A 23,635-nucleotide genomic window follows, 5' to 3' on the forward strand; every position below is an offset into this window, starting at 1 on the left:
ATAAAAAGGGACCTTATTGTCGATGGCGCTTACGCCATTATAAACGATGCTCCGATATAAATACAATCCCGCGTGACGCTGTGCGGCGTAAGCGCCATCGACAATAAGGTCCCTTTTCATAGAAAATGCCCCAAATAACAGTCACTTATTAACACCGGGCGATTGAAAGTGACGGACGCCATTTTATCACGCTGTCACGTAGACAAGAACGACCATCATATTATATACGTGCTGGTCAAAAGTCTTTCGTGCTTATAGTTTCATGAGATAATTGAAACTTTGTACGGAACCCTCGGTGCGCGAGATAACCGAACCCGCACTGACCGGGTTTTTTTATAATTTATAGGTCAGTACTCAGAATAATATATAACTAAAGCATAGCGTAGCGTAATATTCCCTACCATTTGACATTTTCCTCAGTTCATTTAGTGACAAGCCTGGAAAAAACGAAAGTACTTGCGGATTGTTGTCTCACTCACTCGTAGACAAAAAGTAATAGCGTGTTGTGAATACGATACCTTTTACGAAGCTCTTAGTTTTGCCCGGCTTCTATGCTTTAGTTATTATTCTGAGGGTAAGTATAGTTCCATGGAATTCTGACGGATCTTGGTGCTGCCAGACAAAAAAATACTCCTTAATTTGTGGTGAGATTAAAAGCCAAAATTAAATATTGTAATTACATTTTGACATAACTATTTTTATTTATTTTATAACATTTTATTTGTGAGCATAAAGATAGTTTAATTTTAAGGTGCACTATTTGGACATGAAAATATATCAGGTATTTTCCGGGGGTAAAACAATAATGTTACTGGTATCATTCTAATGACTTTCATATATCATAAACCTTTGGACAAAAATTTTATTTTTTATACTTTGTACTATCTTGACCACTTAATTGATAGTATGTGTGATGCATTTATAATAAAGGTCTGGAAAAGCGGAGATAGTGACAGTTCGAGCAATATTGGTAGTTCTGATGGTGCTGAATAATTAATAAAGGATTTTCGTTACCTTTACTATGTCCCATTTATTTCTAGTCGTAATTAATTTACTTTGAAATTTCGTTCATGGGAATTGCCCACTTTGACATTTCTTAGTTAAATTAGGGTTCATGCAAGAAATATTAACTTCATATAAAAATAATGGACAATCCTATGTACCGTAAAAAAAATGTTTACTATCCCTGAAACGTCAAATTCCGACAGTTTTCAATTTCAACTTTTCAGAACTCCACGGAACTAAAAACAAAAGTTGCGTAAGTTGATCCAATTTTAGAACTCCGTTGCAAACATGTTTGCGCAAGCGCATACAGATTCCAGTAATCAATCGTCGTATGAATTGTGCCGTTCTTGTAAAAAACCTTTAATAAACGAAGAAAATCTCAAAATACTTCGCTATAACTGGATTAAATGGGGAGTGGTAGGTGTTACCGCGACTGTTGCTTGTGGGACGATAGCAGCTGGTGTGTTGCCATTTTTGGGATTCAAATCTGCAGGAGTAACTGCAGCATCTTTTGCTGCAGGTTGGCAAGGACCTGCCGTGATGGTAAGTTTATACATTTCACTAAATTTATTGTTAGTAAATGTAAATACAGTGGATTTCGGATATAACGACGATGAAGAGACCACTGTAATTTTGTTGTTTAATATGTATATCCGGATTATCTAGAAGTCATTATTAAAAAAAAAAACATTTATTTCAGACCTTGGTCTATACAGACAGAAGTCATGGCATTTGGCATTTATTACACTGTTAGATTTAACTTAATTTCTTAAGCACACTAAAGGATTATTATGTTATTATTATAGGCAAAGCGATAAAGACACTTATGTATAAATTTAACTCCAAAACATAGCTTGTATGGAACTCCTCATCCTCCTTTCACGCTAACACCTGATGGTATCCTGTTATCCCTCATCAGGGACATAGGGAGGGAGGGAGGCTAACCCCTAACTACTTAGCTAATATCTACCTATAAACAAAAGGTCACTGTTGCTAAACATCTGAGGATGTAAATAAAAGATAAGAAGGTATAATAAAGCTCCATGTCCTTTGACGACCGACTACAGTAGCTATTTCTAAGAATTTATTACAAATGGTTCATTAAAAATCCAATACCCGAATTTGGCGTTACACCCGAAGTCACTTTATCCACATGAATCCAAACTATGCTTTAAATTTAAAAGATACAACGCCATTGAGGTCAGTAGCAAACCTCATTTATTTCCAAACTACCTTCAGCTGTCATTACATTTCAATCCTGCAAGTACCCATCTAAATACATAACATACCTTTCCACCATACAACAAGTCGAAATCAACATATTGTTCATTATAAAATCGTTACACAATTAATAGTCATTAGGAATTCCTATGATGTCGGGCCATAACTCTGGCGGTGGTATTTCAATAGGAGGATCTTCTTCAGTTGAAGACTGAAACCCAAATTCAAGCGGTTGTTGATCACAAGTAGGAGCTTCCATCGGCTGTCTCAGTGCTCGAGCTATAATTTAATCAGCATGGCGACGATGCAGCTCACCATCTTCCGTTCTTACCACATAAGTACTGGGTCCCTCTATAGTCTCAACCGCGCCTTCCCTGCAATCCCCATCCTGCAAGTACCCATTTAAATACATAACAAAATTCATGGGACTTGGATTTAACGTCGCTAGAGTTAGACCACTTTAGATTTACTTGGCACCGTTCTGTGGATGTAGGGCTGGGGTGGGGAAGGGATGAAAAGAAGAAGAGAGTTAGACCAAGCTAAGTTGGCAGCGATTTTGATAGCACAGACTCCGTCAGTGTTATAAAAACGTCATAATTTCATAGAAGTTTGATGTTTAAAATTACACTTGCACTGTCTGCCGGGCTAGCACATGATTGGCGCGAGAGTATCTCACCGCGACATAGTCTACCCGTCCCCCTTTAATTCATACAGTTAGTAAAAGACGGGTGGTCTATCTCGCGGCGAGATACTGTCGCATCAATCATGTGCTCGGCCTATCTCGGTCGTAATAAATGAATTCCACTGTAATTATAATTTTCTGTGTTTTAATAATTCATACTAGGTAATTAATAAATTTTAATTTTTTTTATTTTTTAGGCTGGATCAGTGTTTGCTATATGCCAATCATTGGGTGCTACTGGGCTTGGTGTTGTATTATTTGGAGCAGTTGGAGCAGCCGCTGGTGGAGTTGGTGCTCTTGGAGTGATCTACAAATATCGGGAACAATTTGAGTGGTGTGCAGGAGCACACACACACACACACATACATTAGTAGTTACGATGACATATTTGATTTGAATTGATTTATTTATCTCACAATATTCAATTGCACTTAAAATTACACATGGTAGATTCTTAGGAATTTATATTGTGATTGTCAGTTTTTTTTACATTATGAATTATTGAACATGAAAAATAACAGTGACAATCAAAATTAAATTCAAAATTATTAAATTACAATCGTATGTCAGCAGTAAATTTAAAACAATAGATTAAAAACATTCAATAAATAAAAAACAATTACTTAGAAAATAAATTCGCCAGGAATGGGTCGTTATTAAGCTATAAAATAAATAAACAAAATTGAGCACTTATGTCACCATTAACGAACGAGCATGCCCAACTCTACAAGGGACGCATTTATGCGTTAGAGGGTGCAAGTGATATTGCTATCTCATTTCACCGCATAGCTGAGTCCCTTGGACTGGCCTACGCTGGGCCATCATGTAGAGGAGCCATAATGTCTTGCTGCTCTAAGCCCGGGCCTACTGGGCCTTAGGGCAAATCCGCCACTGCAAGTATGTTAGAACATAGAACTGATTGCCTGTAAGATAAGATAAGGAGCCCGTTTATCAAAAGCTTGTAGCTTGTAATACAAGTGGAAGTCCCTTTCTAACAAAAGCTGTTAAAAAGGGACATCCACTTGCATTACAAACTACAAGCTTTTGATAAACGGGCCCAAGATTCCTTTATTGTCAGAACTGTGTACACTTAGATGTTGTGGGTAAAATGAAACTGTATTTGAATAACTTGCTGTTTGTTACATGCATGCAGTAACAAATACCTATAAATAAATAGTTATTAGTTATTAAGTATAGTTCTAACACTTTGATAAGATTATTAAAATGAGTGTTGAAAGAAAAACGTTTTAAATGTTTAAGTAATTATCACTTCATTTTCTTGAAGTCTACTACATATTATTATTTTTAAATTTAAATCTTCGATCAGACACTGTATAAAAACTATTTCGCAAAAAGTGAGTATTAATAATTATAATTTTAATCTTATCATTATAATATATAAGAATAACAGATTGCTGTGATAAATCTATCTAATCTAATCTAAAATAAATAATACCACAGATATATATTGCTTCGCTTCGATAACTTTTTGCGTATAGTTGCAGTATTGAAATATCTTCGTCGCACGTTCCACACTTTAATCGTCTATACCATAGAGTAAATCCGGAGTTATATCTATCTTTGTCTATACTTATTAAAAATGACTAACACTAGTTTTAAGATTTTTGCTTATAGTATTACTAAAGCCTAACCAGGAATATATGATCACGCGCCATGTTGCGGAATTTCACTGGAACTAATTTTTTCATACAATAAATAACAGCGCCCTCTTGACAATGATTATATATTTCTGGTCAGTCTTTAATACTCTATTGATAATGATATGTATAATATAAGTAGGTACTTTTTTGTCCGAAATAAAGAAGTTTTGATTTTATATTTATTTAAAAAAATATCCTATCAGCAGCACATGATTTTGGCGCGACAGTATCTCGCGGCGAGATAGACTACCCGTCTTTTTCTAACTATGTTAATAAAAGAGGGACGGGTAGTCTATGTGCTAGCCCGGCAGAGCAATAACCCGATACCAGAGCTTAAAATAGTACATTATGCAACACTTAGTAAGTTAAATTATTGCAAACGAGAGTATAGTTTATTTTTTATTTTTTTTATTGATAAATGTTTAAATGACATTACAGTTGCACCAATGCGTCACGAAACTTAAAACTAACAGCAATAATAATACATAAAACAGCAACAATTGTAACAACAATAATATCACATAACATTAGTATAGACAGACAGACAAATTATGTTGGAACAGTTGAGCACCTAGCATCCATCGCCTCGCCAGATAAATGGCGACGGCTTGCCGGGGCGATTTATAGACTCGAGTTTGCAATATTATTACGCCCCGAGTTACACAGAATATTTTTCATCATCGTCACACTTGCGAATCTTGCGATACAAAAATTAAGTATAAAAACTTAATTATTTATTTATTTTATTTCAAACTTTATTGCACAATATAACAAATAAAGTACAAATGGCGGACTTAATGCATAAAGGCATTCTCTACCAGTCAACCATCAGGCTAAACAAACAGTAATAGATGCAGGCATTGAACAAAAAAAAGCAGAATAGGTAACTTAAAACAAAAAATATAGCGATGAATTTGTGATGACGCGCCACAGCACGCACACATACAAGGCGGCACCACAACACAGCCACGCAGAACCGGCCGCCTGTCCGAGCGCCGCGCCCCACCGCCGACCGCGCCGCGCACCCCGCGCGCCGAACCGTATATAACCCCGCGCACTCGCAGCGATCGGCCAGTGTTCTAGAGATGGGCGAAATGTGTCAGTAAAAAGAAAAGAGTGATATATATCTTTCTCTCACTGGGATATATATCACTCTTTTATATCTTTATATCCGTATGCGTCACTGCTCACTTTACGTCATGTTATGAGTGAGAGACAGGACACTAGAGAAGTTATTATACCGTGGCGAGATTGTTTCTTTCATATTGTATCATATCATGATGGATATTGGATATAGATCGATTCATTCACGAAGGCGCTTGCTTTGGTTCGTATTGTCATGCTCATGCTATTACTTTAGGTTTGACAAATCTGCGCGTCGTGAATTGCGCTATCTATAACCTTGACCTTGCATTTAATAATGAATATATTGACGTTATTGAATTTTAATATTTTTGTGTAATAAAATACCTTATTGCGGTTTGTTTACATTTTGTTAAATACCTAAAGGAATACACTCAAGTCCCGCCGAAACGAACGAGGTCAAAGCAAAGCGAACGATTTGCAAAATTTTGGAAATCGCAAATACGTTTTGTGTAAATCCTTAAACTTACCAAAATATGACCTAAATTAGTTTGCATATGCATAGTTTAATTCTAACTTTGTAGGAACAAAACGCAGCCAGTGTATAATAACAACGAAAATAATCATGCTAGGTCCAAACAACTTTAAAACTTTAAGCAATAGAACTCATTGACTCATCACATCATTGCATTGTATTCTGCGATTTCTGCGCGTTGCGCGAGCGAGAAATGAGATACTGTAGGTAGAACCCGCCCGAACTACCGCTGTAGCTCCTTCGTGTTACTTCGGTCGACCGACGGCGTCGACGCGCGGCCGAGACAATAGACATCGCTTATCTTATCTATTCACTTTAGTAAATCGTTGCCGGGGGTGCGAGTGTACGGATATATTGGGATATACTGATATATTCGGATTCGTAAAGACAAGAAGAGTGATTCATGAAAAGAGAAAGATATATATCTTTTATATCTATATCCCCTGAGTTACCCATCTCTACAGTGTTCTTCGCAGTCGCGGATCGGCTGCTAGGGGCACTGCACTCTAGCTGAGCGGTGTGTGGTTCACGCGTCAGCTCCCTAGAGACTCCTTCCCCCTCTTCCTCGGTACGTTGAGCGGTGTGTGGTTCACGCGTCAGCCCGGGTACCTTGCTAGAGGATTCTATACCTTACCCTTGGGGACAGTAGTGCCGGGAGCGTGGTAGACGCCCAGCACACTGTCCTTGCCCCGAGATCCCGTCACTCCGCCCGAAGGAATAGTAGCGCAGTGTGTGGTTACGCGTTAGCACTCTATCCCTTCGGTACAACCCCGATCCCGTTCCGTACACCGTAAGCCTGGCCCTGCCGACCGTCCCGAGGGTCAGCACAACCCCGTATGGTTGTCGCGGATAGATTAGGGATTCGCGCCCGTCAATAACATCCCGAATAAGGGATCCCGTCCCGTGCGCATTAGCGTAGGCTCTAGCATACCCGTTTGATCCTATTATAAATAAACCGGCATAAAAGCCCGTAGATTGTAGAGATATAAATCAATGTTTCTTTACTCACCCCTCTGCCCTCTCATCCCTGAGCTGTCGAGACATAACCCGAGGTCCCGTCTGGACCGAGGGAGATCGTACATGCTGCCACACTCGTCCCGACGCGTGTGACAACATTACATCTGGCGCCCAACTCAAAAACTCGCGTAAGAGCTCAATCGCTCGAGAGGACTCAGGTTATTTCATCTTAAAGTTGTTTTTATTTTTATTAAAAGATAAATCCGTATAAAAACATAATATAGCGTATCCCACCCGCCCGAAATACAGTCCCGACACACGATAGTTAACACAGGTAAGTTAACGTGACAGATACCACAAGTCCGCTACAAAGCAACAGCTTGGGTATACCGCTTAAAAAACTCGGAGCTGATAGAGGCAGTTACCGACAGAGCCGAACCAGAACCGTAGAAGAAATCCGAAAAGGGTTAGTCGAGACCCTAAAAGAAGAAGCCGCTTTCCAGACACCGAAACAAAGTAAGTCAAGAAACATGTCCGACAACAGTGCGAAAACAATCACGAAACTCATAAGAGAGTGGAACCTTTCCTTCAAAACAACCGATTGTCCAGTAGACTTCATTGAGAGGCTAGAAGAGCTCGTAGCGGCAAGTGGCATTCAAAATAAAGACATATTACCCGCACTGCCACGTATCCTGCAAGGAAAAGCACTCCTCTGGCACAGGAATAACGCAGAGCAATGGACGACATGGGAAGAGTTCGTAAGTTGTTTTAAATTATATTATTTTCCAAGCAATTACGAGGAAGAACTCGTCGCTAAGATAGTCGCGAGAAAACAACAAAATAGGGAGACGTTTACACAATACGTGACGGACCTACAAACTTTAATAAGAAGACACGGAAGCCTCACCGAACCAGAGAAACTACACCGCATACATGAAAACATGTTGAAAAGTTATAAAATGTATATTAAAAAACAGGATTTCAAGGACCTCACAAGTTTAATAAAGCTCGCAAAGGAGTACGAAAGCTTCACACTAAACACACCCGAAACGGAGCCCGCAGCATCGGAGGGAGACAGCGATACATGCTGGGAAACAGCAACTCCAGAAAGTAACCCGCAAACGACGTATACCGCAGGCCCAAGTAGGCCACATGATTCGTGCCAATCAAGGACACAGGACTGCGAAGATCACCGCAAAATAAACCCCAATTACGACTCGAAGACGTGTTGCTGGTCTTGTGGAAAGCCAGGACACGATGCGGAGGCATGCAGAGGCAGACGGCAAGTATTCTGCAGCAAGTGCGGAAAGCTAGGTGTACTTAGCAAAGACTGCTGCAAGAAATGGGGGAAAACCGAAGCCCTAGGCGTGTCTGACAGCCCAAGGGAAGACACCCGTCCGTACACAAAAATACAAATAATGGGACAGAAATACCGCGGATTAATCGACACCGGCTCCACGAACACGTACATCAATCAACAAACATACAACGAGTGCAAGGACGAAGCAATATTAGAAAAAGATATTAGAATACCGATCGTGTTAGCAAACGGACACAGAACGGAAGCCAAAAAGAGTATCCTGGTGGAGTTACAAGTAAAAAACGTCAAAATAAAGCACTGGGTACGAGTGTTACCTACAGCAACCGAAATAATAATCGGCATGGACGTACTACGACGGCTCGGAATGACCCTAAGATGGCCGCAACACGACGTAACCGACACCGATAATGAGACAAAACCGCCGGAACGAGAAGATATTAAGTTACCAAGACATACTCCAGAAAAATCCAGAACGAATCACAACAACAAATTACAGGATACAAAACGGAACCACTCAGAACCAGTTAAACAGAAATATTACCCGCGGAACCCCAAACAACAGCAAAACATAGCCACATACATCGAAAATAAGAATACAACATGGGATAAATACCGAACCGAATTTAATTTTGCCCTAAATACGCCCGTCCAACAGTCAACAAAATATACACCCGCATTCCTACGATATAGCAGAGAACTACGGAACCCTCAGAACAATCAAAACTCATTCCCGGAACCACAGGTTAAAGAAATTAAAAAACGACATGAAATAGTACGGAAAAACCAAGAAAAAACATCAACAATACAAAGAAGTTATTACGACAAAAACAAACGCCCGTGGAACCCTAAAATACGTGACCAAGTATTAAGAAGAAATTTCACATTATCGAACGCCGAAAAAAGCTATTCCGCTAACTTGGCTCCTAAGTACATAAGACCGACCATACATCATTCTAGAATAGAAATCTCCAGTTATATACCTACTACAAGAAAAAAAAACCGCAAACGTAAAGTTGTAACAGCGCATAATATAAAGAATATGAAACCTTTACGCCAACTGAATAAAACATAACCGTCCCGTGACCACACAACCGGCAGTTAGGTATAGGGTATAGGTACCATGCAAAATAGCATACAAGAACGCAAACGAAAGCCGGCATAATCATTAAAAGGAATAGGGTTCATTATAAGTCGCACCGCACACGAGAGCCGGCAACCGAGAGATATTATAACCAAAGATAGGAGTAACTACCTACAGAAGAGTAAAATCCAACAACGAGATACAATACTAAAATTACCGTAACCGCGAAATAAATAACGACAATAACTCTCTGGTCATTCAATGCTTCTTGCAGGGAGCGTAGAACACGGCAACTCGTAAACAAACTATGTCGAGCGCACGGAAATGAACCGTACACAGTCCGCATAAGGTCTAACCAAAATTTTAGGAAAAAAAAAAAACTCAAAATTAAAACCCAGAATATCACAGATTAAGTGAACCCACCCTCGAAAATGTCTCCAAAAGGGTACAAACGGACTATTACGAAAAAGATAAACGATATAAATATAACATAACAAGAAATAAAATAAAATTGAAATAACTAGAAACAAAACATAAACCATAAGCGCGAAACCTAACTACCTACTATAAAATTATCCGAAATTTCAGAAATAGAATACTGCCGATATAGTGCTATGGCCCGGCGTGGGCGTAGTACAGTCGGAACTCCACGGACCCAGTAGCGAGGCTGAAGCGGGAACGACAAACCCACCGTCACTCGCGACACCAGACCAGCCGTCACCAGCGAAACCAGGATAACGGCAGCCCAGCTGCCCGACGGGAGCGCAGGAACCGCCCCCAGGGCAGAACCAGAACCGGACGACCTGTGCGCGGGCTGCTAGCACAGGACGATAAGTATGGCACCTTACCATCAGTGGACTGGTAAGGGGACCTAGCAACCGCAACCAGAAATATAGTAAGGTATGAAGAGGATTATAATTATCACTACAAGTGAACATAAAAACAGGAATTATTAGACACCCGCGTATATTTTTAGTCGCCGCTAGCGACATGTGTCAACCCCGTATAAATTGTGTAAAATACAGCCCACATTTTTTTTCTCCCGTCTAAATAATATTTTATTTTTATTTTAACCAAGCTAAGTAAACGTAACTTAGTAATATAAATAAACACGATTACAGGTGATTTTTCCCCTACAGGTAAAAATCTCCTCAGCCGGGACGGGACTGTGATGACGCGCCACAGCACGCACACATACAAGGCGGCACCACAACACAGCCACGCAGAACCGGCCGCCTGTCCGAGCGCCGCGCCCCACCGCCGACCGCGCCGCGCACCCCGCGCGCCGAACCGTATATAACCCCGCGCACTCGCAGCGATCGGCCAGTGTTCTTCGCAGTCGCGGATCGGCTGCTAGGGGCACTGCACTCTAGCTGAGCGGTGTGTGGTTCACGCGTCAGCTCCCTAGAGACTCCTTCCCCCTCTTCCTCGGTACGTTGAGCGGTGTGTGGTTCACGCGTCAGCCCGGGTACCTTGCTAGAGGATTCTATACCTTACCCTTGGGGACAGTAGTGCCGGGAGCGTGGTAGACGCCCAGCACACTGTCCTTGCCCCGAGATCCCGTCACTCCGCCCGAAGGAATAGTAGCGCAGTGTGTGGTTACGCGTTAGCACTCTATCCCTTCGGTACAACCCCGATCCCGTTCCGTACACCGTAAGCCTGGCCCTGCCGACCGTCCCGAGGGTCAGCACAACCCCGTATGGTTGTCGCGGATAGATTAGGGATTCGCGCCCGTCAATAACATCCCGAATAAGGGATCCCGTCCCGTGCGCATTAGCGTAGGCTCTAGCATACCCGTTTGATCCTATTATAAATAAACCGGCATAAAAGCCCGTAGATTGTAGAGATATAAATCAATGTTTCTTTACTCACCCCTCTGCCCTCTCATCCCTGAGCTGTCGAGACATAACCCGAGGTCCCGTCTGGACCGAGGGAGATCGTACATGCTGCCACACTCGTCCCGACGCGTGTGACAACATTACAAATTAACACTACCGAAAATAAACTTACATATACATACTATAATTAAATAAACTTACATATATATTACTTTATTTTATGTACCCAGTGCAAATAATACTATGCCTACGATGGACAACTAACCAGTGAGCTTGTCGAAAAAATGCTTGCGTAACATGCGCTTAAACGAGAGCTTGGTTGGAGCCTGTCTGATGTTGAGTAGGAGATCATTCCAAAGCCGGATCGCGTGAAGGGTGAAGGAGTTAGAAACAAAACCGGTGCGATGAGAAGGAACAGTAAGCTTGAGACTACGGGACTCACGAAGGGTGCAACCTGATCGGGCGGTTATAAAATTAAATTTCGAACTAAGATAGCCGGGCGCATTCCGATCAAATAAATGAGAGTATAGTGTGCACAGAATACGCAAGGACCTCCGTTCTCGAATAGGAAGCCAGTTAAGTCGGCGGCGATATGCAGATATGTGGTCATATTCATATTTACGGAGTCCGAAAATAAATCTGATGCTGTTATTAAGAAGCCGATCTAATTTGCTCAGAGAGAATTCTTTGATATTCGTGTAACACACATCGGCATAGTCTGCAATAGGTAATACAAGAGCTTGAACAAGGAAAACTTTAGTGCCAGTGGAAGGAAATGTTTAAGCCGGTATAGGGCTCTTAGTGTGTTAGCATTTCTGTGGTGTTAGTGACCCGGCGACATACGTCACATAACTGTGGTTCCCAAGTCAGGCCACTTATAATACTAGAAACTTCATAACTCCCTAGGGAAAACGCTTTTTCTATAGTTCCCGCTAAGCCTGCGTGCAATTCCACATTTACTGAGCGAGTGTGATGAAAAACAATTTTTACCTCTGCAGCTCGAACAAGCTTACTTTCGTCACTCCAGGAAGTGAAACAAAGTAGCTTTTTAATTTAGTGAAGGCCATGAACTGCCACTCATACTTTTTTTTGTTTCTGTATTATTCTGTGTAATTCGAAATACATTTTAACCTTTAATATGTTCTCACTACTGAGGTGAAAAATTATGTGTGCAACACGAGAGCAAAGTTATTTACATCTCGTGTTTTTGAGTCCCTCGCTACGCTCAAATTCTAAATTAGAATTCAATTATAGAATCTCGCTTTTTCGGGACTCAAAATAAACACGCAAGAAAAACCAACTTTCTTCTCTTATTGCCACAAATTGGCCACAAATAACTATTTACACTGTGGCCGATACATCTGTCGACACACTTTAAAACTAAAAATGAAGATTTTTAAAAATATGATAGAATGTATTTAAATATGGATAAATGATTTTTTTTATTTGCAATAATTATTTTTATGATTTTGACCCATGTTCTTTCACTGATATGCGTTAAAATTGTTAAATAACAAACGAAACCGTCAACGCCATCTATACGACTGTAGGCCAAAACTAGTAGCGCCCTCTGAACGAGAATCAAATTTTCTTGATTTTCGAGGCACGTTTTTTCCTTAGACCATCCGATACATATACGGACGCCCTCTGAACTAATTTCAACAAACTACAATAAACGTTTGTCGCTCGTCGCGCCATCTTAAACAAAATATCATCACCATCTCACAGCTCAGAATTCTCACAGCATAAAGACTAAATTTGTTCGCAATTTCGCATGAAGAAAGCTAGATGGCGCATGTGATCTAAAACTATAAAACGGTTGCTTACTGTTTGACATTTTAATAATAATCAACCACGCTTTGTTTTGACATTTAATACTCCAACTGTCACTGAAGCGTTGCCGTGCGAGCGAGCACGATATACGAATCCGTGTAAGTCTGATAAGGACAGCTGCGCGGCGGCGCTGTGGCTTCCCGCCGTCCCCCGTACGACAGTCGCGCTCAGTTCGTTTTGCTTTGCTTGCTGTGCGTAGTTCAAGGAAGAATTATTTTGTTTGAACGTTATCCAATCGGTTATTCGTGACTTTTGGACTGTTGGTGAACTTTGTTAGTGATATACGTGTGATTGAGTGTAAAAAACAATATTCGGATGGATTGAGTGTGTAACGATGTTACCTCCTACGGCCGGCATAGCACAAGAGCAACGCGACCGGCCCGAAATGGCGTATCAGCAGCGTCGCGACGTTAGGGAGCTGACCCGGGAGATCATCAGGGATGCGGCTCGAGCAGCCAACAGACAGCAGTCAATGTCGCCTGGAGGTAAGCCGGTCAAAAACGACGCCACGTTACGGCCATGCTTGTCAAATTGACATACGTCAACATGACATTTATAGGAAAACAACGCTTTTATCCGCATAAAATCGCATTAGAAATGATTTATCCCTTGATATCTGTTGCCGATTAATCCTTGGCACAGGAATTTTGACCTGTTACGTCACCTACGCCACCCGATCTCGTAAAACTAAAATGGCGCCAATGCGCCATTAGCTGCCTTGTATTATCAATACGTACCTAGTTATGTACATTTCGAAAGCTATTTATGCATGAAAACTGAGCCGAGCGGTCATTTATAGACAAACAAGCAAGTTATTCCTACTCTAAACTATGTAGAACACAATACGGCAGCGTAAAGTGTTATTTGGCACGTGCCAGGGTTATTTTTAGCTCGCCCAGATGCTACGTAGGCTACTGATTACGTTCGATCAATATTCTACAAGTTTGTCTTAGAGCATTGCTAGCATCCTGGTACTTTAATAAATCTTATTAGCCAAGGTTTTTGGTTTGTTTATTGTTGTCATCGGAATCCCGATGACTTTTCTAAAACGTCGAAATGACAGCAACATGACATTCGATTCCGCACAGCACAAGATGGCTGCCAAGCTGCCATTGTATTTTAGTTCAGTCACGCGCCAAGATAGGTGGCGCTGTTTGTTGATTTATGTATGTAGAACAAAGTCAAACATGATACTTCCTAATTAATTATTTAGTTTATTTATTTTCTCATGGCATGGCACTATTCAACGACATTTATTAATTCATTAATACTAAATGTGTTATCTGGAGCTTAAAGTAAATTTTCCATTTGGATCGTGTAATATTTTGATGTTGAATTTGACTAGTTGTACAAAACTTTTTCTTTCTATTTTTTTTAAATTGTTTTGTCTATCAGTTCAGATTCCGTGATGAACACAGTATTTTAAGTCTTTATTATTGGGATTTTTTTACGAAAAATAAAAACCCTAATCTTTTCAATATACCTGATGCAAATTAATTATTCTAATGAAAGCTAAAGGAAATTACCATAAGAAGGTGTGGTGTGTAAAAATGCTAATATTACACTAGTGTCTTGATATGTTTATTATAGGTAACTGGCTCAACTGCTGCTCCGCAAGTCGCAGGCTGTAGTTTACATTTCATACAAACATATTACAAAGAAAAAAAAAATTTAAAACAGAAAAGTATATACCTAGTTTACCACAATATGGCCCCGCCTCAGCATAATGCTAACCATAAAGTCAGTGCTGGTCTTCCGCCAAGACCATTGTAGGCCCCGTGGCCGGTGTAGTCATTTCTTTGCATGGGTAACCAAACCGCTCCAGCTTCCCACGGGTAACACAAAACCTTAACAAATTATACACCTTAACCTTCCTCAACAATCACTTTATAGATAGGCAAAAACCGCATGAGTCAATTATACCAGCAAACATAAGAAAACAACTTGAAATTTGCATTTGATTACTTTGCCTTCTTCTTAAAATGCAACTTTCTTATCAGTTTTTGAACAATCAAGAGTGCCTTTACCAGCTGGTGTGGTGTAATGGTGGGATGTAAGTAGTAAAGATTAAAAGGACTCTAAAATTCATTGATCACCATCTTCACCATTCAGAGGATCAACTGGCAACTGGCAGTGGCAGTGGCAACTGTTTCTCCAGAATTTTCCCGCCTCGTATAGGAAAACTGAAGGCATAAAACTAAAAGATAGAATAAGATGCTCCGACATTAGAAAAAGGACACAAGTAACCGCCCGCCCGCGATCTCTTTATAGATTTTAAAATCATGCCCCTACCCTGTATACTTATACAACAGGTATCTGTATTCACATACGATAATCGAGGGCTATTTAAGTGCAGAGGTACAAACCTAAGGTACCCCCTACGTAGCAACAAACACGCAGATAGATTAGTAGCAGAGCGCCACAGACTAGCGAAGTCGGCGAAATCGGTCTATTGTCTCGGACCATCAGTATTTAACCGCCTCCCGGAATGCGTCAGAAATGCATCTTCCACCGCCGGTTTTAAATCTAGGCTAAACAAGTGGCTCCTTACTAATATGTTCTATGACTACAATGAATTTTTTGACATGCCACTTACCTTATAATATAATGATAAATTATGAATTTGAAATATATAAATGAATACATGAAACGTATAAATAATTATAAATTCTAAATATAATATAGTTAGATGAATGTAACAAATAAACATATATGTAATGAATTGTAAATATAATTGTCATTAAGACTGTCTGCCTAAAAAACCTCAACTTTACCACGTGTATGTAGATTGTAGGTTTAATATGTATAAAACATAAACAGACCTGTAACGATTGTTATCAATAAAATTTCATTTTCATTTTCATTAACTGATGCCTTACACTTTTCTCAAAGCATGAAATGAAGATGGGCTGGTCATGTAGCAAGGCTCAATGACGGGAGGTGGACAGGAAAGGTGACCAAATGGAACCCCCAGGCTCTAGAAAGAGAGAACATCCACTAGCCAGGTGGCAGGACAAGATTGTTGCCACTGCAGGCAAAACATGGCAAAGTGTAGCATTAGGTAAAGCCAAATGGAAACAGCTGGAGCTAAATCTATCTAAATCTAAAATCTATGTATCAAATTCATATAATTGTCTGTAGAATAATGAAAAGCTCTAATAAATAAATAAATAACAAAACTTGCCTGCAGTATTTCTGAACCAATATGACCATCAAACCTTAAGAAAAGAGCGTACTCCCATCTTAACTGCCAGCAACGCACTTGCAATCCCTCTGGTGTTGCAGGTGGGCGACGATAATTGCTTACAATACGGCAATTCGTCTGCTTGTTTGCCTCCTATAACATAAAAAAAACGTTTTTCAATTTATTTACGAGTTTTAAACTTTTTCCAGTCCCATCTCATAATACCTACTTAGATTATTGAATTTTGTAGTACTTGTGGTTCCGTGGAAGATGTTATATATCTTTTAGATCATATAATATAATTACTCATCATTATCAATCTACCACGGGGACTGCCATATCAGTGACTGATTAGAACTACGGATTATAGAATGAGGTCACAAATATTCTTATCATTCATTTGAGTTTACATACACCTAAGAACTATTAGTCCAAACAAGGGTCGGGTCTTCCCTTTAAGGTGTGTTCAGATATTTTTGAGCACCTTATCCGCTCCGATATATCTGATGGCGACTGTAAAACAAAATGACGTTTTTCCAACAATCTTGAGTCCTTTTACAAGGACAAACGTGTTATTAATTTACATTACAACTATTATGATGCTGATTTAAAATATATATATATTATCTGGGAATGAAAAGCAAAGAGAATATATAAGATAGAGGGGTACTGTCATAAATAAAAGCATTTTTTTATAGTAAAATTTGTAGTCACAGTAAATCTACTGCCATCTATTGACACAAGATTGAAACTAAAAATAAATATAAAAAAAAATGTATATATGTACACCTTGTATATATGGATAAATGATTCTTTTGTTTGTATTTATTATTTTTATATCATTTTGACCCATGTTGTTTCACTGATATGTGTTAAAATTGTTAAATAACAAACGAAACCGTCAACGCCATCTAAACGAGAATAGGCCAAAGGTTGGTATTGGTGGCGCCATCTGTGCGAGAAACAAATTTTCTTGATTTCCGAGGCACGTTTTTTCCTTAGACTTTATTCATCTTATACGGAGACTGATGAAAAGTTACACATCCTGTTTTTTTTTTAATCCTGAGATAAAAAGACCTAACACTTAAAGCATCATGAATGGATGGAACACGCAATAAAATGGATGCTCGCGTTCCTCCTCCTCCCTCCTCCTCCTCCTCGAGGAGCTGGACTAGCAGGACTAGCCCACCCCCCATGTCACGCAAAATAGGCGGCAGACGTCGACTTGCGGAAAATCGCGCGAACTACAATACAATACAATGGTGGCTCGCGTTACTATTGCCATGGAATGGAATGACCTGGGCTATAACCGCGAAAATCGAAGTTCGCAAATTGCGGGCATTTTTCTCTGTCACTCTAATTACGCTTACATTGGAGTAAAAGAGAAAAATCCCCGCAATTTGCGAATTTCGGTTATTCGCGGTAGCCCCGCTGAATCAGGTTACGACTTATGTTTATGGCCAAAGCTAATTAGCTCCATGCATGAATTAATTTTTATTTTTGGATTCATAATTTATATCGTTGGAACACCGGAAATGATAAAAATACTTTTGTAAACCTTAACATTATTTTATCAAAAATATTTAAAATGTTGAAAATTTTTGAGCGGTTGAAACGCTCATAATTTTTGGCGCGAATTCGACAGAGCGTGATGACGTCACACGTTAGGCGGTCCAACTTACGTTTGCTACTAATGACACTAATCTGTGGAACGCGTGACGTCAGGTGGCGTTTCGAGCGTTTCGCTCACTAGCTTTTCGCGGGCAAATTTTTGTACTTTTTATTTATAATTTTAAGTAATTAAATGGTAATTTAAAAACGGAAATGCATTTGTAACATGATATAACGGTAACAAACATCCGAATAAAACATATTTCGTTCAAATATAAACTTCATGCATGAGGCTAATTGTCCCCAGCAAGCTCGGCCGAATTTCACCTTCCCATACAAACGGAGTTTCGTTGGCATTTTAAAACTACGTGTTGGATTGTAATGAAACTTTGCACATACAATGACATGAGGTATATCTAGTCCTGTAATTAGTTTATATAGCTCCAGTTTATAAAACAAACGAAATAGAGTAAAAACATGTTTTGTATGAAAAACAAATTCGCTGTATTTTTTAGCTATGGTATCTGAAGCTACATAAATTAATTACAGGACTAGATATACCTTATCCTATTGTAAGTACAAAGTTTCAGAGCAATCTAGCTAGTCGTTTTAAAATGAGAGCGTACGTAACGTAGAGTCAAACGAACCCGCCGTGCCGCCAAAAAGCCATAGCCGTTGCCATATCAATCATATGTGACGTTTTCAACCAAAAGGTACCACATTGTCGGTTGTCGATAAGGTTGATTTCTAATTGAAGCTATATGGAAATAGCGCCTTACTGACAAGCGACAATAAGTACCCTTTTGGTTGAAAATGGCGCACAATCGAATTTACTCTCATTTTAAAATGACATGTTTGGTAGTGGTACTAGTTTTCATTGCTAAAAATTGTTATACAAAGAAAATAGAGCGTGTAGAAGTTTTGTATTGTGCAAATTTTATCTCTAAGTTCTTTGTATTATAATTTCTACTGACAGCACAATTTCGATTGTTTGGTGGCGGTGGTTCGTGTGACTTTACTTAAAGGGGCCCACTGATTACCAGTCTGGCGGACGATATCGGCCTGTCAATTGTTCGAACTCGTCAAATTTTTGTTAACTGACAGGCTGATATCGTCCGGCGGACTGATAATCATTGGCCCCCTTAATTTTAGTAGGTTTAGTGAAACATAGGCTCTTTTAACTACGGAAACCATGCTGTTATTGTTGTTATCGTTGCTTATCGTTCAAATAAACTATTCTTGTTACCAATTGCCTTCTTTGCTATAAAACGATAATAACAGGTATATGATTTTACATAAAAACAAACTTTTTTACTAAACACACTTAATGCCATATCTGGCCGCCTTCCTCCCAAGTCCCAAGAAAATAATTCTTTAGTTTTGGTAGCTATACAAGCCGGCCAAAAAATATGTGCATTCCCGTTGCCAGGGAGATTTTGGGATTATACTGAGCAACTTTTACTATGGGACCAACCCCGAAATCGCGAAAAAAATTGGCTGTTTCATACATTTTGGCTAGTCCATTTTCTAAGGGAGGGTACTTTTTTTTCGCGATTTCGTGGTTGGTCCCGTAGTAAAAGTTGCTCAGTATAATCCCAAAACCTCTCTGGCAACGGGACGGCACATATTTTTAGGCCACGCTGTATACATATAGCCAATGAGGATATAATAAGATAGAGCGGTACTGTCATAGTAAATTTTGTAACCACTGTAAATTTACTGCCATCTATCGACATACTTTAAAACTAAAAATGAAGATTTATAAAAATACGTTAAAATGTATCTAAATATGGATAAATTATTTTTTTATTTGCATTAATTATTTTTATATGATTTTGACCCATGTTCTTTCACTGGTATGCGTTAAAATTATAAATAACAAACGAAACAGTCAACGCCCTCTATACGAGAGTAGGCCAAAACTAATGGCGCCATCTGATCGAGAATCAAATTTTCGTGATTTTTCGAGGCACATTTTTTCCTTAGACTGTATCCATCTATTACGGAGTTATATCTATCTTTGATATAGCTGTTAAACACCACGGGACCAGTTCGCGGTAAACTATATAATTATGTACTTTAAGTTTTAAATATATTTTTGTCGTCCTATATGTTTGTATGAAATATAAATTAGTTTATCAAATTATCACAAATATTTAAATGCAATGATTCTGAATTACCTACCGATTATTTCATGATTTTCATGCCTGGCAATGTTTCGCTTGGTAAGCAATATTGAGCCAGTTTAAGGTAGGTAATTCCTCATCTTAGTGTTTTCCCGATTGCATCCTAAAGTAGCCCGGGGCCGCTTTGGCAACCTAATCCTAAGAATTTCCGCAGGAACTAGATTTTACGAAAGTGCCTTTGAGACCTTCAGTTTGAATAATGCATGCTTTTCAACCAACGCTTCTATACGGTATTTACGCGGTACCCACCTGGGAACTGCCCCAAGTGTCAGAGCAGCTATGTCCCATCTTCTACACTGTTAACTTATTTTAAACCTTATTACAACCACATAAAGTCTAACGACGGTCAGTCAGTCAGTTAGTCCAAGTGTCGCAACTCTACGTATAAATAGCTTGTCAAAACGCGGCCGCGTTCTCTTGACCCCTCTGCTAATTCAGCTTGAGGGGCTAGTTGACCGAGTGCCGAGCTCTCACTCACACCTAGTCAACCTGGGAGTTAGCTAGGTCTCACGGCTAATAAGAGAGGAGAGAACTGGTTTTTAATTTTAAAACTAGCACTAATCGCGTACTAACTTATGTTTATTTATGACCTGACGTTACGAACGTGACGTTACGTTCGTGGTCACACTCACAGGCAGACTGGCGAGAAATGTTTTAATTTTTTATCACGCTCACATTACATCAACTTTGAGATACGGGGTTATATTCTGGGGTAATTGTACAGATAGATAATTAGTGTTCAGAGCTAAAAAAAAGTGCTTACGATCAGTATGCAGTATACAAAACAGTCATGTAAACTCTACTTTATTAAGCTAAATATTCTCACGCTTCCCTGTCTCTATAGGTATATGAAGTCGCATTATTTGTTAACTCTTAACGCAAACGCGTACGTCCGTCACGCTATCGAATGTAATTGATACTAGGGGTTCAGATCTCGTTAAAGAGGCCCACTGACTATCAGTCCGCCGGACGATATCGGCCTGTCAGTTAGAACAAAAATGTGACAGTTCCAAACAACTGACAGGCCGATATCGTCCGGCGGACTGATAGTCAGTGGGCCCCTTAACAAAAAAAGGAATTGTTACATTTACATGTTATCAATAACATTACATTAGCACAGAATAACTAATACATTAGTGTCAGTACTTTCAAATAACGGTCATCAATCATCTCCCTCCAGTTCTACAGAATCACTTTGGTGTCATTTATTCAACTATAAGTCACACGTACTAATGAGAATGAATAATTAAATCTAAAGTATCTCACTCGTTGCTTTGGATAACTGCGTCCATGTCCATGTTAAAAAAAAAACAAAACACCATCATTATTCTATGTCAAGGCTCCGGGAAGCGAGCGGGGGTGGGAGGTGGGGGGAGCGATCGATCGGGCAACGACCGCTGACGCAACGGGCACCAAGGACATCTACATTCACCAACACCAAACACACATTTTTGTTTACAGTTTTACGTTTCTTGGCGGGCTCTTTTTTTAGGTTTCCGTACTCAAAGGGTAAAAATAAAAACGGGACCCAATTACTAAGACTCTGCTGTCCGTCTTCTGTCACCAGGCTGTATCTCATGAACCGTGATAGCTACACAGTTGAAATTTTCACAGATGATGTATTTTTGTGGCCGCTATAACAACAAATACTAAAAACAGAATAAAATACATATTTAAGTGGGGCTCCCCCGGCTCCCATACAATACAACAAACGTGTTTTTTTTTTTTGCCGTTTTGTTGCGTAATGGTACAGAACCCTTCGTGCGCGAGTCCGACTCGCACTTGGCCGGTTTTTTCAGTAAAATATTACTTACGGCCCTTTTGAATTTTTAATGAAAACTAGTGCCTAAGCCAATTCTTGGACTCCAGGCTGCCATGAGCCGTGGCAAAATGCCGGAATAACTCGAGGAGGAAGATCTTTGAATTTAATTTTCTTTCAATCAATTTTCTTTCAAACAAATTTTGAATTCAATCAATTCAATTGGCAATGTGGACGGTGGATTGAGACTGCTCATCTGGTCTTGTATAACGTGACCCTTAGTTTCGTATCGCGTGCGTGTTATCAGGGATCAAACGGTATTGGTCAGGAAAAGAGGCGATCGGCAAGCTTCGTGAAAGGTACTACTTAAGCGCTTGTTAGCGATAAGACCGCCTGTTGCGATTGTTTTCCTCGGTCTATTTTCCCCCATTAGTGCTAGATAAATATCTCCACGGTTATTTCTGTGGAGTTATTTTAATGTAAAAGAACCTATACGACATTTGAGAATCAACTGTTTTAGTATTAAGGCGGTTCCCTGAGCCAGAAGGCGAAAAATGTCCTTATATGCATAGATTAGTATATGTTATCTTATCATCATTCGCATGCCCTTGTCCCATTCACTTGGGGTCGGCGCAGCATGTCTTCAGCATGTCAACATCTCTGTCACCCGTCATCTCATCATTCACTTGCGTTAGTTTCATATCATCTTTCACACAGTCCATCCACCTTTTCCTCGGTTTTCCTCTCCTCGTACTTCCCTCCACATTCATTCTTAATACCTTTCTTGTCACATGACTTTCATCCCTCCGCATCACATGCCCGTACCATGCTAGGCGATTTGACCTTACTTTTTCTGTTATGGGTGCAACTTTCAGGCTTTCTCTTATATACTCATTCCTTATCCTATCCATTCTCGTCACGCCACACATCCACCTTAACATTCTCATCTCCGCTACATGCAATCTCTTTTCATCCCTCACCTTTAGGGCCCAACACTCTGATCCATACATGACGACAGGTCTTATGATCGTTTTATAAATTTTACCCTTGAACCGAAGGGGCATACGGGCGTCACAAATGGTTCCCGTAACCTGTCGCCATTTCATCCATCCTGTGCTAATCCGGTTTTTCACGTTATCTTATATGATCATGTTTTTCTAAGAGGCGTTGATATCCGTAGACGTGGAAAAAAAAATGTAGTTCTTGACTATATTATCTTTAATAACATAGCTTCCGATACACGAATTATGACACTTCGCTCGATCCAAATAATTCCCAAAGTAACCTCTAACTCGGATTTTTAGTCAAACTTTACTCGGTTATTTATTATATATGAAGATTATTAACAAAAAAAGAAGAAAGAACAATCTTAACTTAAATAGTAATTTCATAGCTTTCGAGTTTCGATATTGTAAGGTAACAATTTTAAAATAAATAAAAATCGACAAAATTCGATCAAAATTGACACTTGGCCCGCATGATCTTTCCCGTTCTTTCTTGCGAAATGTGACAGTGACAGCGGCAAACCGGCCTTAAGAGCCAACAGGAGCTGAGCGAATTCTCAATTTTGAGATTTCAAACTGATTATCTCCGTCGCGCTGACGGGGGCGGCGCCGCCATATCCCCGTGTGTGTGGTGTACGCACACAGACGCGCACGTCATTTGCGCTCACGGACCT

The 23,635-nt window shown here is 39.7% G+C and overlaps 1 protein-coding gene across 1 annotated transcript in view; it reads left to right on the forward strand.

The window, feature by feature from the left end:
* Positions 1–13,203: 13,203 nt before the first annotated feature.
* Positions 13,204–23,635, forward strand: part of LOC134749478 (iroquois-class homeodomain protein IRX-5-like) — a 40,763-nt gene continuing 30,331 nt past the window's right edge. The window contains exon 1 of the mRNA XM_063684416.1: positions 13,204–13,702. Within this exon, the coding sequence (XP_063540486.1) occupies positions 13,552–13,702 (151 nt within the window). The 5' untranslated portion in view covers positions 13,204–13,551. The remainder of the gene's footprint in view (positions 13,703–23,635) is intronic.

This window comes from Cydia strobilella, chromosome 18 (assembly GCF_947568885.1).
Source record: "Cydia strobilella chromosome 18, ilCydStro3.1, whole genome shotgun sequence".
NCBI lineage: Eukaryota > Metazoa > Arthropoda > Insecta > Lepidoptera > Tortricidae > Cydia > Cydia strobilella.